Below are 16,700 nucleotides of genomic sequence, written 5' to 3'. Positions count from 1 at the left end.
GGGTTATAGAAATTACTTAAAAATAAAATTAAAAAAATAAAGTAAAAATTAAAAAGAAACTTTTCTTTCCAGGCTCTGGGCAGCCACTGATCGACTTTCTACCTCTAGAGATGTGACTGTTTTGGATATTTTATATAATCATAAAATATTTGGTCTTTTGTGTCTGGGTTCTTGCATTTAGCCTAAAGTTTCTAAAGTTCTTCCATGCTTTAACATGTGTCAGTACTTCATTCTTTTTATTGCCAAATACTATTCCCACTGTATGGATATACCACAATTTTATTTACTCATTCATCTGTTCATGGACATTGGGTTCTTCCACTTTTTGGTTTTTATGAATTATGCTATGAACATTCATTTTCTTAGGCATACACCCAGCAGTGGAATTCTAGAAGCACATAGTGCTTCTAGACTTGTGGCCAGCATTACCTCCTCCCAGCCATGGTGTGTGAGGATATGCAAAGAGTATTGTCAACCAGGGAAGCTCACTTGAACCTTTGGCATCCAGTGGTTTTACTGGGGCTCACTCACACATTGCCTACATGGCTGAACTTTAGTTTTTAGCCCCACCAGAAATCAGACTAATTCCTATAGTCTCCAGTTCCTCTGAGTGTCCAGAGGTTGAAACTGACATGGCATGGCTCAAAGTCTCCTTCATAAACCACACTGTTAGAGTATCCAGTGTCCAAAGGCCCCAGGCAAACAAAGGAACTCCTATCAGGTAGGACATTGTGAGGGCCTAGAGATCACTTCCCTGGAGCCAATGGCAAGGGCCAGACCTCTCTTTGGGTGAAATTAAATCTTAACTGAAGGTAACTATAAAAATAATAAAGGGACTAATTTAGAAATAAAAAGGAAATAGGGCTTGTGGTTGTATCGTCAGAATTGAACGACAGCATGATATATACAAAGGACATCTACATTTTGAATTAGGAAGATGCCACTGGGAATTAGGAATGAAGGCATGAAATAGGAAACTGCAAGGCATTGACTACTCGGAATGGCTTGAAGTTGGCTGCACGAAAGCAGCATTAGAAGGTGTTGATGGGAGAATCAGTGGAGTGGACTCATGGATAAATGGGAGTATTCGCAAGGGTGTGTACTTTTGTTGCCTGAATGACTAGATTTGATATGTGAGTACTTGAGGTAGCATGGTGGAGGGCTGTGCTTGGTTTTGCATTTTTATTTTAAAGATTTTATTTATTTATTTGATAGAGGTTACAAGGAGGCAGAGAGGCAGGCAGAGAGAGGGGAAGCGAAGCAGGCTCCCTGCCAAGCAGAGAGCCTGATGCGGGGCTCGATCCCAGGACCCCAGGATCATGACCTGAGCCGAAGGCAGAGGCTTTAATCCACTGAGCCACCCAGGTGCCCCGGTTTTGTATTTTTTGTAGCTCTAGGTTCTATGACCTTTCACCTGGACAGTGGTAGTGGAGTAACAATAAGGAACAACTAACTGTTATAAGAAAAACTGAAGGTAAAGCTGACACACCTTGGTTTTAGAGGAGGAAGTTGCTCCTCTTGTACAACCTGTTGCCAACCAAGACACAAATGTAGAGCTACTGAACTAGATGCTGCTGCTGGCAAGTGAGGGAACAGCATATCGGGGACTCTGAAATGGGAAAAGCTTGGGTATGATTTCCATACTGAACGCAGAATGTCACTAGCTTGACAGTTTCTATATCCTGTGCAGGAGAATGTCAGCTTCTGAAAATGGCTACCCAATACACTGTCTGGCTTCCAGATTTCCTACAGTCATGATCAGCCTATTCAGTGTAGATGGAACGTATGATAACATGAGAGCCAGGCTAAGGGTGGTGTTCACTAAATCTGACTGATGTCTGTAGAAAGTTAGTCTGGTTGTGGTCTACAGAAAGGCCAATTGAGGAACAGGATTACTATGCAAGAGTATCTTGGGTCACTTTCAATTCTGAAGACCTTACTTGATTACTTGCTAGGTAACAAATGCATTTATTCATACACCTCCATTTGCATGGTTCCCCAATGTCCCTAGTCAGATTTTGGGTTCTCTAGGTGAACTTAAAGAATTCCCAGTCCAAGTGTTGAAATGTCTAAAACCTCCTGTGCCTTCAACCATCTTTCATTGTCTGTGTTCTCACAACTTTTCACCCAGTCTTCTTTTCTTGAGGACAGGTATGTTATCATTTCAACACTGCTATCTCCATCTACTCCTCCAACCAGACCTCGATGTCTGTACTACATTGCCCAGTAATCCTCACAAAGCTTGTGTTCTACAACACAGCTTTTCCCCTATACATTCTGAATTTCAGCAGTATTCCTCATCTCCATTTGACATGCCTTTACCTACCTAGTGGTAGGTACCCAGGCCATATGGTTATCAGAGAAATCCTAGATTCCTCACTGTCACTAACCACTCTCCACTGAACTCATCATTCAACTGTCTTGTCTTTATGGAGGTATATCCTGATTCCCTCCACTTTCCAGTCTCCGTTGCTTCTTCAATCACAATCACATCTCACAATATCCAACTCCCTTCTTTTTTCTTTTCTTCATCATTTGGTTTTCCCTAACTAGATTTATGATCAGTGAAAGTGAGGCATATTTTATATATTCCAAACACCAGCATAGTGCCTTGTACACAGGAGCCATTCAGGAAACAGTTTGGAGTGAACAAATGCAACCCTCATAGTTCAGGATAGTGGTCTCTTCTCCCTTTATGATCTGGTGTTTTTCCAAGATCTCTGGAATGGTGTTCCTCCAACCCTGTCGTTTGCTGCCAACAATGACTTGCTTCTGTTTTTACTATTTCTGCATGTTTTGAGAGTTCCTAGTTAGAAAGCAGCAAATCTACATACATTGTCAGATGCATAACCTTATTTATACTTACTGCTTTTCCCTTTTGGGGAAATGTACATTTACCAATGTATAAGAGATAAGGAAAATTTATATATGGCATTTAAAAAAAATTCATTTATTTATTTGACAGAGATCACAAGTAGGCAGAGAGCAGGCAGAGAGAGAAGGGGAAGAGGGCTCCCCGCTGAGCAGAGAACCCGATGCGGGGCCCAATCCCAGGACCCTGGGATCATGACCCGAGCCGAAGGCAGAGGCTTCAACCCACTGTGCCACCCAGGCACCCTATGGCATTTATTTTATACTGTTATCATAGGGTTGTCAGTAATGTGCCATTTGTTAAGAAACATGAAAGAATTTTTTAAAGTTATATTCAAAACAAGATTATGAAAGGATTCATTGTTCTCTTCTCTTCTAGAACCTAGCAAAGTTCATAACCACCTGCAAGGTCACTGGGAAAATCCAAGAATGCTGAAAGGGATGGAACAAAATAACAAAAATGATGCATTTGGAAATACTGTTCCTCAAAGCAAAAATCATTTTCCTTCCAGGCAAAATCATATGCTTGAGTTCTATATAAAAACTTTGAAATCAAATTTAAGTTTAGTCAACCAGAGAAAAAGCTATGAAATTAAAAACTCTACTAAATTCAGTGGAGATGTGAAGTTATTTCTGTGTGATAAGCATGAATATTTTCATTCAGCTGTTAAACTCCCTGTAAGTGCAAAACCTATTAGCAGTAAGTCCCAAGTCATTACGCATCAGAGAACTCATGAAATAGAAAAACCCCATATATGCAGTGAATGTGGAAAAGCCTTCATTAAGAAGTCTCAGCTCACAGATCATCACAGAGTTCATACAGGAGAGAAACCTTATGGATGCAATATTTGTGCAAAAGTGTTCTCCAGAAAGTCCAGGCTCAATGAACATCAGAGAATTCATAAAAGAGAGAAATCCTTTCTATGCAATGATTGTGGAAAAGTCTTCACCATGAAAAGTCGTCTAATTGAACACCAGCGAACTCACACTGGAGAGAAACCCTACGTATGCAGCGAATGTGGAAAAGGTTTCCCAGGGAAGCGGAATCTCATTGTGCATCAGCGAAATCATACTGGAGAGAAATGCTATGTATGCAGCGAATGTGGAAAAGGCTTCACCGGGAAGAGCATGCTTATCATACACCAGCGAACTCATACTGGAGAGAAGCCCTACATCTGCAGTGAATGTGGGAAAGGCTTCACCACGAAGCACTATGTCATCGTACATCAACGAAATCACACAGGAGAGAAACCCTATATATGCAATGAATGTGGGAAAGGTTTCACGATGAAGAGTCGACTAATTGAACATCAGCGAACCCACACAGGTGAGAAACCCTATGTATGCGACGAATGTGGCAAAGGCTTTCCCAGGAAGAGTAATCTCATTGTACATCAGCGAAATCATACAGTAGAGAAATCCTATGTATGCAGCGAATGTGGAAAAGGTTTCACCGTGAAGAGCATGCTTATCATACACCAGCGAACTCATACTGGAGAGAAACCCTACATCTGCAATGAATGTGGGAAAGGCTTCCCCCTGAAGAGTCGGCTGGTCGTCCATCAGCGAACACATACTGGCGAGAAACCTTACAGATGCAGTGAATGTGGGAAAGGTTTCATTGTGAATAGTGGACTGATGTTACATCAGCGAACTCACACTGGAGAGAAACCCTATATATGCAATAAATGTGGAAAAGGTTTTGCCTTTAAGAGCAATCTTGTGGTACATCAGCGAACTCATACTGGAGAGAAACCCTTCACGTGCAGTGAATGTGGAAAAGGCTTCACCATGAAACGCTATCTCATTGTACATCAACAAATCCATACAGGAGAGAAATCCTACGTATGCAGTGAATGTGGGAAAGGCTTTGCTATGGAAGCTGAGCTCATTTTACATCAGCAAATTCATACTGGAGAGAAACCTTATGCATGCAATGAATGTGGTAAAGGCTTCACTGTGAAAAGCCGACTAATCGTTCATCAGCGAACTCATACAGGAGAGAAACCCTTTATATGTAGTGACTGTGGAAAAGGCTTCTCCTCAAAGAGAAATCTTATTGTACATCAGAGAACTCATAATGGAAACAAACCCCAGTGACACAATGAATACGGTCACACCCTCAGGAGGAAAATACGCCTTGTATGACATCAGAGATTTCACGCATAATTAACTTCATGTGTACTGACTGTGGTAATCCTATTCCCAGGGAATTTATGCAGCAAACTCTGTAGACTGTTAATGGAAGAAAGTCTTCAATACCAAGTCAGCAGCCATCGTACATCAAAGAATTCATAGAAAGACTCTATGGATTTCACACCTTTCATTTGTTAAGCCTTGTCAATACACACAAGAAATGTGTAAGTCAAGGTACATAAGCCTTTGCAGAGAATCTGAACTCATTACCTACAAGTGAACTCTCGCGGGGGGTAAACTGTGATAGTTCAGTGACCTCATTAAACATCAGTGTGCTCCCAGCATACCTGAATATAGTCAGTATAGATCAATTAGCCTGTTGCTAGATTTTCACCCTTGGGAAATACTGAATTTGCACAGGAGTGAAGTTCAATGAATGCAGAGAATGTGCTAGTGCCTTCAGCGATCAATTACCTCATATCATATGTCACAACAGGAAAAAAACCTGATACTTCAATGCAGAAAAGTTCTGAGGAAACATTTCTAGGTAATTACATATATGAAAAGTATATATTAAGATAAAGCTTATGAATGGAGAGAATAGGAAAGCCTCCTATGGGAATAAAGACCCTGTCCCATCAATGATCATAATAGATCCTACCAGCGAGCTTACACACAGTAGCAATGATATGATTGTGCAAAAGCCTTTGCCTGGAATTAAAAGCTCAATAATTGTGTGACATTCATGTTGAAGGAAAATGCCAGTAAGTATGAATTTTAGTGCTACATTCTGCCTTATTTTGATAAATTCATTACAGACATAAAACTCATGAACACACTAAATGTGGAGTAGCTAGCAGATAAATTTTGAAGGAAACCCGCCTCAAGAAAACGATGCATACCTGAGTTTTCCATTAGAAGTCTAATCTACATCTGATGTCCATTTTGGGGCAGGAAACCTTGAACCATATTCTCAGTGAGGCCATCATTTTAAAGTAGGCTATCCTCAATCCTGATTAAATTTTAATGTACAAAATGCAGGGGTGTTCTGTGCCCTATTTGCATCATTGTTATCATTAGCTCTTAGATTTCTTAGGTTCTAAAGTCATCTCTTTCAGGCAAAAGAAAAAGGAATATATTTATAAATGTAATTTAACAAATTCGGATGTATTTATTCAAGTTTGAAAGTAGTTTATGAAAATAACCTTATATATGATCTTTCTAAGTTTTTGGAAATAATTTTAGACTCACATAAAATTATAAAGTGTACAAAGTTCCTGAGTACTTGTACTTGGGTTCTTCAGTGACAGTATTTTACATAACTATAACACATAATCAAAACCAATAAAATGACAGGGGTACAGTGCACTAAGTAAACTATAGGCCTTATTTGGTTTTCACTAGTGTTTGCATGCATTAATTTATGTGCTTTGTCTTTTAGTGTAGCGTTATAAGAAACCTGATCACATATATAGACTCCCGTAAATCTCACACAGTCAGGATGCAGAATTGTTGTGCCCACAGAGAAACATCCATGTGCTGCCCCTTTATAGTGACACTCTCCCCACAACCCTGATCCATGGCGACCACTGACCAGTACTCCATCACTCTGATCTTGTCATTTCAAGGATGCTGTTAAAATGGAATGACACAGTGTGACCTTCGGGATAGGCTCTATTTCACACAGCAAATTTCCCTTAAGATTCATCCAATTTGTTGGGCATATAGTTTTACTTTTTCTTACTGAGTAGTATTCTTTTGCTATGAATACACCATAGTTTATTTGTTCAATATTAGTGGACTTTGGGTTGTTTCTAGTGTTTCATTATTATGAATAAAGATACTATGAATCCAGTTTGGTATGAACATAAGTTTTCATTTCTTTGGGATAAATGCCCATGTTAAGTTTGTGTTTTTAACTTTATAAGAAACTGACAAACTTTTCCATAGTAGCTATACTAATTTATATTCCCACCTTAAGTGTATCAGTGCCCCAGTTGTATCTTGTCCTGCACTTGGCACAGTCATATTTGATCCTAGACTTCCTGTCAGATGTGTGTAGCATATAATGGTGGTCTTTTTTTTTTTTTTTTACGATTTTTATTTATTTGACAGAGAGATCACAAGGAGGCAGAGAGGCAGGCAGAGGGAGAGGGGAAAAGCAGGCTCCCCGCTGAGCAGAGAGCCCCATGCAGGGCTTGATCTCAGGACCCTGAGATAATGGCCTGAGCCACCCAGGTGCCCCTATAATAGTGGTCTTAACTGATCTTTCCCAAACCTGCTCATACACTGAGCAGGTAAAGTTGTCATTTTTGCTTTCAGTTGTCAAACATAACTTTAAAAGCTTATTACATTTGGGGCGCCTGGGTGGCTCAGTGGGTTGAGCTGCTGCCTTCAGCTCAGGTCATGATCTCAGGGTGCTGGGATCGAGTCCCACATTGGGCTCTCTGCTCAGCGGGGAGCCTGCTTCCTCCTCTCTCTCTGCCTGCCTCTCTGCCTACTTGTGATCTCTCTCTGTCAAATAAATAAATAAAATCTTAAAAAAAAAAGCTTATTACATCTGATGATATATTTACCTTTTTCATTTCATTTTCTTCATTCCTGGTGTCATTCTTCATTCCTTCTGTCATTCCCTTTTTGTTAGAGCTTCCTTTATCAATTCTTTTTGAGGAGGTCTGCTGGTAAAAAAAAATCTTAGTTTTCCTAGAAAAAAGCCTCTTGCTCTCCCCTTTTTTCCCTTGTTGTTGTTGTTTTACATTTAAAAAATTTATTTATTTTTATTTTTTATTTATTTTTTCCCCTGTTCTTCTTTATCCAGTTATTTCCTTGATATAAGAACATGTGGGATGCCTGGGTGGTTCAGTCATTTAAGCCTCCGACTCTTGGTTTTGGCTCGGTCATGATCTTAGTGTTGTGGGATCAAGCCCCACATCAGGCTCTGTGCTCGGCGCAGAGTCTACTCCAGATTCTCTCCCTCCCCCTTCCCTCCACTCACATGTGTGTATGCATACGTTCTCTCTCTCTCAAATAATTTTTTTTAAAAAAAGATATGCAATCTAGCTTATAAATCCTACTTGTGGCACCCCCTCAAATTTGCCATATTTAAAAAAATAAAATAAAAATTTTTAAGTAGGCTCCATGCCTACTTAAGTGTTATGGCAGTGTTATGGCAGTGTTGAGTAACTCATTCCTTTAAGGAATTTATTTTTATTTTTTAGCATTTGCACTGTGCCAAGCACCATTGTCACTGGGGACATGTTAATAAACAAAACAGGCAAAGTCATGGCCTTTAGTGAAGGTGACTGAGTAAAATAAGTACATAATAGAATGTCAGCTAAGTGCTATGGAGAAATAAGAAGGCAAGTACATAGCTTATAATGGAGGAGCTATTTTGTTTTTCAATTATTTATTTGACAGAGAGCACAAGCAGGGCAGCAGCAGGCAGAGGGAGAAGCAGGCTCCAGGCTGAGCAGAAGCCAGACAAGGGCCTCAGTCCCAGAACCCTGGGATCACCACCTGAGCCAAAGGCAGATGCTTAACTCACTGAGCCACCCAGGCACCGCTGTGGTATGGGTTTTCAAGGACAGCTGTTCTGAACAATGTAATTTGTCCTAAGACCTAAGTATACTGAGGGTAACCAGCAAGCATAATACTTGTAAGCCGGGAACACTCCAGACCTGTTTATAAGTGTTTTCTCTGGGTTTCCTGCCTCAATATTCTCTGAGAAGTTTGTAAAATATGCAAATTTTTAAGTCAAACCCCAGACCTCCTAAACCAGAACCTCTAGTCTTCGGCCCAAGACCCTGTATTTGTAAAATAATCTTTGTGATCTATACTTAAATTTTAACATCTTTGCCCTAAATCCCGGATCAGTGCACCTGTTACCACCACTACACTGTAACAGGATGAATTCCGGGTAGACACTCTCTACAGTAAAGAATCAGATATGAGTGTTCTACCAACCAGGCCCTCTGATCCCTTCCAGTTCTTACCCTTTCGTAGAGCTACACATCCTGCCATGGCAAGGTCAGATCAGCTCATTCCTGAAATCGATCAGACAGTGTCCCAGAATGGGCTGCCCAGGCTACCCTGAGCTCTCTGGACCAGAGGCTGAACTCACTTTTCAGAGCTTGACATCCCAGGTGAATGGGGTGACCCATTTAATTCCTGAAGAGAATAAAATACTCTTACAATTAAGAAATTATACTGACAATAAATTCTTAATGTATGGAAATTAGAAAACATGGGGTGCTTGGCTCGCTCAGTTGGTAAAACATGTGACTCTTGATCTCAGGGTCATGAGTTCAAGCCCCATGTTGGGCATGGAGCCTACTTAAATAATTTATTTTATTAAAAAATTTTTTTTTAAAGATTTTATTTATGACACAGAGAGATAGCAAGAGAGGGAACGCAAGCACGGGAGAGCTGGAGTGGGAAGAAGCAGGCTCCCCGCTGAGCAGGGAGCCAGATATGTGGCTGGATCCCAGGACACTCAGCAGAAGGCAGGCACTTAATGACTGAGCCACGCAGGCGCCCAATACTTAAAATTTTAAAGAAGTTTTTAAAAAATTAGAAAACATGTATAAACCATTGAAAACATTTTAAATAACCCATAATTGTACCTGAGTCTAGCATTGTTTATAATATATTGTCCCCAAATTTTCAAACATATGTAAGTATATTTCATGAAAAAAAATTGAGGCTAGTTTTTTAATATTTATAACGTTATGAGCATCTACATCATTAAATACTCTAAAACTTCTAAAATTGACATTTTCATAATAAAGTAATATGGAATTATGACACAAAGATATGTAAACAATGGAGAATTGCAAAAATTGGGAATGTGAAAACTTCTGAAATACACTTAAGTACAAAGCCAGAAGTAATTCAAACTAAATGTTTACTTAACCAACCACAAGTAAACAGGCAAATGCTTACAATTTGTTCCCATAATGGGGGTCATAAGATTTATATTATTCTGAAGATATATTTTTTTCTTCTTGAGAATACAGTTATCTTTCCTTATTTATCCTGACAATTTTAGTATATTCTTTTCAGTTCCTATGTACTGTTTGGCTTAGTGGATGTTTCATAATTTACCAAAGTAATTGTCTATCATCGTACATTTAGATTTTTTTCCTTTTTAATTGCAAAAGCCAATGTTGTTAATATTAAGAAAATTTGGGGGGCACCTGCATCGCTCAGTTGGGTAAGTGTCTGCCTGCCGCTCCTGGTCATGATCCCAGCATCTTGGGATCCAGGCCCTCATCGGGCTCCCTGCTCAGTGGAGATCCTGCTTCCCCCTCTCTCTCTGCCTGCCGCTCTGCCTGCTTGTGCTCTGTCAAATAAATAAATAAGAATCTTTAGGGGCGCCTGGGTGGCTCAGTGGATTAAGCCACTGCCTTCAGCTCAGGTCATGATCTCAGGGACTTGGGATTGAGCCCTGCATCGGGCTCTCTGGTCAGCTGGGAGCCTGCTTCCCAAACCCCCCTCTCTGCCTACTTGTAATCTCTCTGTCAAATAAATAAATACAATCTTTAAAAAAAAAAATCTTAAAAAAAATTTTTTTAGTAAGTAAACTGTTGCAGTTAGAATTTCTACATCAAAGAGAATGAAAAATGTAAATTGATTCAGGTTGCTTTCTAAAATTTTATTTATTTGACAGACAGAGATCACAAGTAGGCAAAGAGACAGGCAGAGAGAGAGAGAGAGAAGCAGGCTCCCTGCCAAGCAAAGAGCCCCATGTGGGGCTCGATCCCGGGACCATATCATGACCTGAGCTGAAGGCAGAGGTTTAACCCACTGAGCCACCCAGGTGCCCCTCAGGTTGCTTTCTAAAGAGGGAGTAACTAAATCCTCTACGATTAAACCTCCCATGCCTAAATAATAATAAAAACTTTAAAGTGTGCGCTCTTAAAAATCTGGGCACTATGCAAAGTATAATAATTACATTATCTCGTAATTTCATATTCAATACCCCAGGGTCATCTTCATTTATTTTTGTAAGGCAAACAAACATTTGCATCTTCACTTCATCCCTTTCCTTACTGCAGGTAGTAGCTGTGTATCCACTCCCACGGGGAGATTAGCATTTCTTTAGGAAGCCCACCCTCTTAGCTTCGCCCGTCAAAAGCGGTCTTCCTTCTAAACGACTAGGGCCTTATCCAGTCTATACACAACCGCCCTCTCCCTAAACCCAAGACGTTAAGCGACCACTGGTTTTATCAACTCTATGACCGAGGCCTCTCCAGCGACGTTCCAGCTTCTTCAAACTTTCTTCCCCAAGTCGGCCTTGGTCTGAGCCCATCCCAGCCGTACGGACACCTGCCTTCCTCTAAGATGGCCGCGTCCACGGTGCTACCGCCTAACGACTGCACTCGGCAGTGCACAGAGGGCGCCGCCATCTTTCATCTCTCGGCGGATAAACATGCCTGGTGGCTTTGGGTAGACACCAACCTCTGAGTCTTACCCGGTTAGCATAACTCTGTTGACCATCCCTCCCAGCAGGAGGTAAAAACACTGATGTGGCCCGTCATGATTTCGATCTCCTCACACAGCCTCTATGCCCCCTCCCATCAGACGGGCCGGGGTGGGCGTGGCCGTATGTCACAGAGCCGGGCCAGTACTCGGCGCTCCGAAATCCCGTAGCGCTCCCAGGTCCTCGCGGGAGGCGTCGGCCCAGGAGGACCCGAGTCCCTAGGTACCGCGAGGAAGCGCACGCGGAGAGGGGTGGCTTTGAAAGTGGGTGGCCTTTCGTGGCTGCCAGCAGCGTCTGTAGCGGTTCGGGTTCAGGTGAGTCGGGTTCTGGGCTTAGCTCTCGGCCTGTGGGGTCAGTGAAACGGGAGCGTATGTGAAGAACCGCGGCTGGGATTTTATTGGGATTCAGTCCCTGAGGAATCTGAGGGGAGTGATGGGGCCTTTGGAAAGTCGGTGCTTAAGAGTCTGAAGAAGTCTCGGCCGAGCGGCCTACTGTGTTAGGGTTTGAGGTCCACGTGGATCTCACTGTCTGTGGGACTCAGTGGTTGAGAAGTGGGGTAGGGAGTATGTCCGTGAACGCCTGTCTCGTCTGGCTTCCGCGTCAGAGAAGCCTGGTTTGGAGATGTCCCTGTTGGCTCCTTGGGCTTGCTTGTGGGTTAGTAGGGCCTTTGATACAGGACTCCCTCCTGGAGACGCCATGTGGAGCTGTCAGTGTTTGAGGAGGTCCAGGGCCCCCAGAGAATCGGAAGGTTCAGGATCAAACCATGAATGCGGGAGACAGACCTGAAAGGTGCATTTTCTCCAGTTAATCCGAACCCAGTTCACTGCTTCAGTCCGTCCTCGTGGACCTTACTGAAAAGTTCGTCTCCCAACATCACCACTCTTCTAACATTCCCACAAGATTAAATGGGTTCGGAGTGAGCCTGTGATATATTGACTATTAAAGATGTAGCTTTTGTTTTTCTTGCCTTCAAGTTCACTGCACTTTTGGATATTTCCTTTTAGAGTCATTCTAAGTAAAAGCATCTCTTTTACCCTATCTTCTGTTTCATAGTGAAAACCTTGTCCCCCCCCCCCCATTTAGGATCATCTGTATAAACACAAAGAAAAATTAATTGTATCATGTAATTGCTCATCCTCAACATATTTGTGTAGGAGATGATATTTATACATTCTTAATCACTGCAGTGAGTATCAACACGGTTGGTGAGCCAATGCCATGGTGTCTGAGTGAAACATTAATATAATAACTATATTCAAAAGTATTCAATTATAATTTTAGTAGTTTTACTGAGGTTTAATTTACATACCATAAAATTCACCAGGCATAAGTATTTACATTTTGGTGACACTTTGGCATTCTTTTTGATTTTAGGTATTCTGATGGGTATGGAGCAGTACCTTGTGGTTTTATTTATTTTTATTATTATTTTTTACCTTGTGGTTTTAATTTGTATTTACCTAATAATGACTAATGATGTTAGTTAAACATCTTCTCATATGCTTATTTGGCATTCAGATATCTTCCTTGGTGAAGTACTTGTTCAAGTCTTTTACACTTCTGTGTTGTCTTTTCTTGTTAATTTTTGAGAATTCATTCTATATTCTGGATACAAGACTTTTCCTTTACCAGTTATATGCTTTGCAAAGATTTTCTCCTAGTCTTTGACTTGCCTTCCAACATTCTCTTAACAGTGTGTTTTGGAGAGCAGAAGGATTTAGTTTTTATGAAGTCCAACACATGAACTTTTCTTAATGAGTTATTCTTTTGATGTGCCTAAGCAATCTGCTTTGCTGCAAGAGCAGAGGATTTTCTCCAATTTTTTCTTCTCAAAGGTTTAGGGTGCTCTGGTTTTTTTTTTTTTTTTTTTTTTTTTTTTTTTTTTTTTTAGGGTTTTCACTTACTTTTTTTTATTTTGAGCAAGATACATGATCCGATGTATGGATCCAAGTTCTTTTTTTTTTTTTTGTATAGCATGTCTACTTGTTCCATCAACATTTGTTGAAAGGTTGTCCTTTCTCTACTGTACTGCCTTTGCACCTTTGTAAAATGTCAGTTGACTATATATGTGTGGGTCTTATTCTGTACTCTATTCTATTCATTCATCTGTTCTGACACGGATATTACCCTGTCTAGATTACTGTAGTTTTGATAAAAATTCTTGTAGTCAGGTGGTACAGACTCACCAATAAAATCTTATTTATTTTAGAGAGTAGGGGGAGGGGCAAAGGGAGAGGGAGTATGCATATCTGAAGCAGACTCCAAGCTGAGTGTTGGGCACGACACCGGACGTGATCCTAGGACTTGGAGTTTACAATCTGAGCTGGAACCAAGAGTTGGTAAATCAACTGAGCCACACCCATGCACCCAATCCTGTTCTTTTTTACAGTTGTTTTAGCTATTCTAGACCTTTTGCATTTGTATGTGAATTTAAGAATCAGGTTGTCAGTTTATACAGAAAAGCCTCCTGGGATTATGGTTGAGATTTGTGACTCTAGGCCAGTTCTGGAGAATAGTCTGTTCAGTTCATTTTAAAAAAAAAGGACCATTTTCTGACATGGACAAAGTGTATCTTTCCATTTATTTAAGTCGTCACAATTTCTCTGATACAGTTTTCTTTTCTTCTTCTTCTTTTTTTTTAAAGATCTTATTTATTTATCTGACAGACAGAGATCACAAGTAGTCAGAGAGGCAGGCAGAGAGAGAAGGGGAAGCAGGCTCCCTTCTGAGCAGAAAGCCTGATGCGGGGCTCGATCCCAGGGATCATGACCTGAACTGAAGGCAGAGGCTTTAACCCACTGAGGCACCCAGGCGCTCCCTCTGATAACAGTTTTCAAAAGGTGTTTTAAATTTTTGGTAATCTTTTTCCCTGAGTATTTCACCTTTTTTTAATCATTTTCACCTTTTTAAAAAAAAATCATCATTTTATTTGCTTATCTTTTTTGTTTCAAGTTTTTATTTAGATTCTGGGTCATTAACATATAGTGTAATATTGGTTTCAGGAGTAGAATTTAGTGATTCATCACTTACATATTAATATCTAGCACTCATTACAACAAGTGCTCTCCTTAATGCCCGTCACTCATTGAGCCCATCTCCTCCTCCCCCCATCAACCCTCAGTTTGTTCTCTATAGTTAAAAGGGTCTCTTATGGTTTGTCTTCCTCTCTTTTTTCCCCCCCTTCCCCTATGTTCATTTTTTTTGTTTCTTAAATTACACGTGAGTGAAACCCTATGGCATTTGTCTTTCTTTGACTTGTTTCACTTAGTGTAATATACTCTAGCTCCATCCATGTCATTGCAAAACGCAAGATTTCATTTCTTTTTGATGGCTGAGTAATACTCCATTGTATATATGTATGTATGTGTGTGTATATATTATACACCACATTTTTATCCACTCATCAGTTGATGGACATTTGGGCTTTTCCCATTATTCGGCTATTTTTGATACCACTGCTGTTAACATTGGGGTGCATGTGTCCCTTCAAATCAGTATTTTTGTATCCTTTGGGTAAATACCTAGTAGTACAATTGCTAGATTGTAGGGTGGTTCTATTTTTAACTTTTTGAGGGACGTCCAAACTATTTTCCTGAGGGGCTACACCAGCTTTCATTCCCACCAACAGTGTAAGAGAGTTCCCCTTTCTCTGCTTCCTTGCCAACATATGTGGTTACCTGTGTTGTTAATTTTCGTCCTTCTAAAAAGTTGTGAGGTAATAGGTCATTGTGTTTTTGATTTGTATTTCCCTGATGATGAGTGCTGTTGAGCATCTTTTCATGTGTCTGCTAGTCATTTGTAGGTCTTCTTTGGAAAAATGGCTATTTGTGTCTTTTGCCCATTTCTTAAGTGGATTATTTAGTTGGTTTTTTTGTTGTTGTTGTTTGTTTGTTTTGGTGTTGAGTTTGGTAAGTTCTTTATAGATTTTTGGACATTAACCCTTTATCAGATATGTCATTTGCAAATATTTTCTCCCATTACATAGGTTGCTTTTTAGTTTTTTTAGTTGTTTCCTTTGCTGGGTAGAAGCTTTTTATCTTGACGAAGTCCCAAGTTCATTTTTGCTTTTGTTTCCCTTGTCTCCAGAGATATGTCTAGTAAGAAGTTGCTATGGCCAATGTTAGAGGTTGTTGCCTGTGTTCTCCTTTAGGATTTTGATGTGAGACAGGGACCAGTTATTTTCTTTCCTGATTGTATTTGAGTCCTCTCTCTTTCTTCGTCAGTCTAGCTAAAAGTTTGTCAGTTTTTTGTTTATCTTTCCAAGAAAGGCAGCTTGTATTTTCATTGATCTTTTGTCTTTTTAGTTTCCATTGGATTTATTTCCACATTCCATTTTGTTATTTCCTTACATTTACTAATTTGGGGCTTTGCTTGTCCCCCCCCCCCACTTCTTTCCCATGTAAAATTAGGTTGTTTATTAGAGAGCTTTCAAGTGGATTGACAAGGACCTGAATTTCTATGAACTTCTCCCTTAAAGACATTTTTGCTGCATCCAATAACTTTTCATAGGTTCTCTTTTTCATTTGTCTCAAGGTACTTTTAAAATTTCTTTTGATTTCTTCTTTGGCCCTTGGTTGTCTACTAGTATGTTGTTAAATCTCCACATATTTTTGACTGTCCCACTTTCTTTTTGTGACTGATTTCTACTTTCATACCATTGTGGTTGGACAAGATTTGGACCAGAGGGTGAAGGGAGCATTCAGATTAAAGGTTAGTTTCCTGGGGTATTTTCTGAGGGCAGACCACAAGTTCTATGGGGACAGAATAAGGTTTTGTGAGTCTGGTGGGGATGGTCAACCCATGTTAGAATTACTGACTACTACCATGCAGGCTGTGTACCACCATTCACGCTGTAGTCCTAATGGACTTGTACTCCATTCAAAACATTTTCTAGGAGGTGCAGGGTTGGCCTTCTCTAAGAGAAAGTTGCCATGTGGGTTCATCACATGGCTCGAGGTCAGCAACCAGGATGTACGGTAAATTGGGGATTCAGAACCCGACTTTATGTTGGAAATGATAGAAATGGGGCATGATGAGTTTCATGACAATAGCCGAGGTCCCAAGTGACCCACTGGGTGTTGATGGTAGTTCGAGTAGTGGGGCTGAATAAATAAAATCTTTAAAAAAAAGCTGCTAAACTATTTTCTAAAGTGGTTATATCATTTTGCATTCCCAATAGCAATAAATGAGAGTTCCTTTTGCTCCATATCCT

At 40.4% G+C, this 16,700-nt stretch overlaps 1 protein-coding gene across 4 annotated transcripts in view; it reads left to right on the top strand.

The window, feature by feature from the left end:
- LOC132005475 (zinc finger protein 432-like) overlaps window positions 1–16,700 on the top strand; it is a 61,498-nt gene that overhangs the window by 38,412 nt on the left and 6,386 nt on the right. For 3 of the 4 annotated variants that reach the window (XM_059382650.1, XM_059382651.1, XM_059382649.1), the window contains exon 5: window positions 3,251–6,862. In XM_059382650.1, the coding sequence (XP_059238633.1) occupies window positions 3,251–4,971 (1,721 nt within the window). In that variant the 3' untranslated portion in view covers window positions 4,972–6,862. Of the gene's footprint in view, window positions 1–3,250; window positions 6,863–16,700 lie in introns of those variants that run through there. The other variant, XM_059382652.1, reaches the window with a different exon arrangement.

Source organism: Mustela nigripes, chromosome 17 (assembly GCF_022355385.1).
Source record: "Mustela nigripes isolate SB6536 chromosome 17, MUSNIG.SB6536, whole genome shotgun sequence".
In the NCBI taxonomy this organism is placed as follows: Eukaryota; Metazoa; Chordata; class Mammalia; order Carnivora; family Mustelidae; genus Mustela; species Mustela nigripes.
This window is presented reverse-complemented; position numbering and strand designations above follow the sequence as displayed.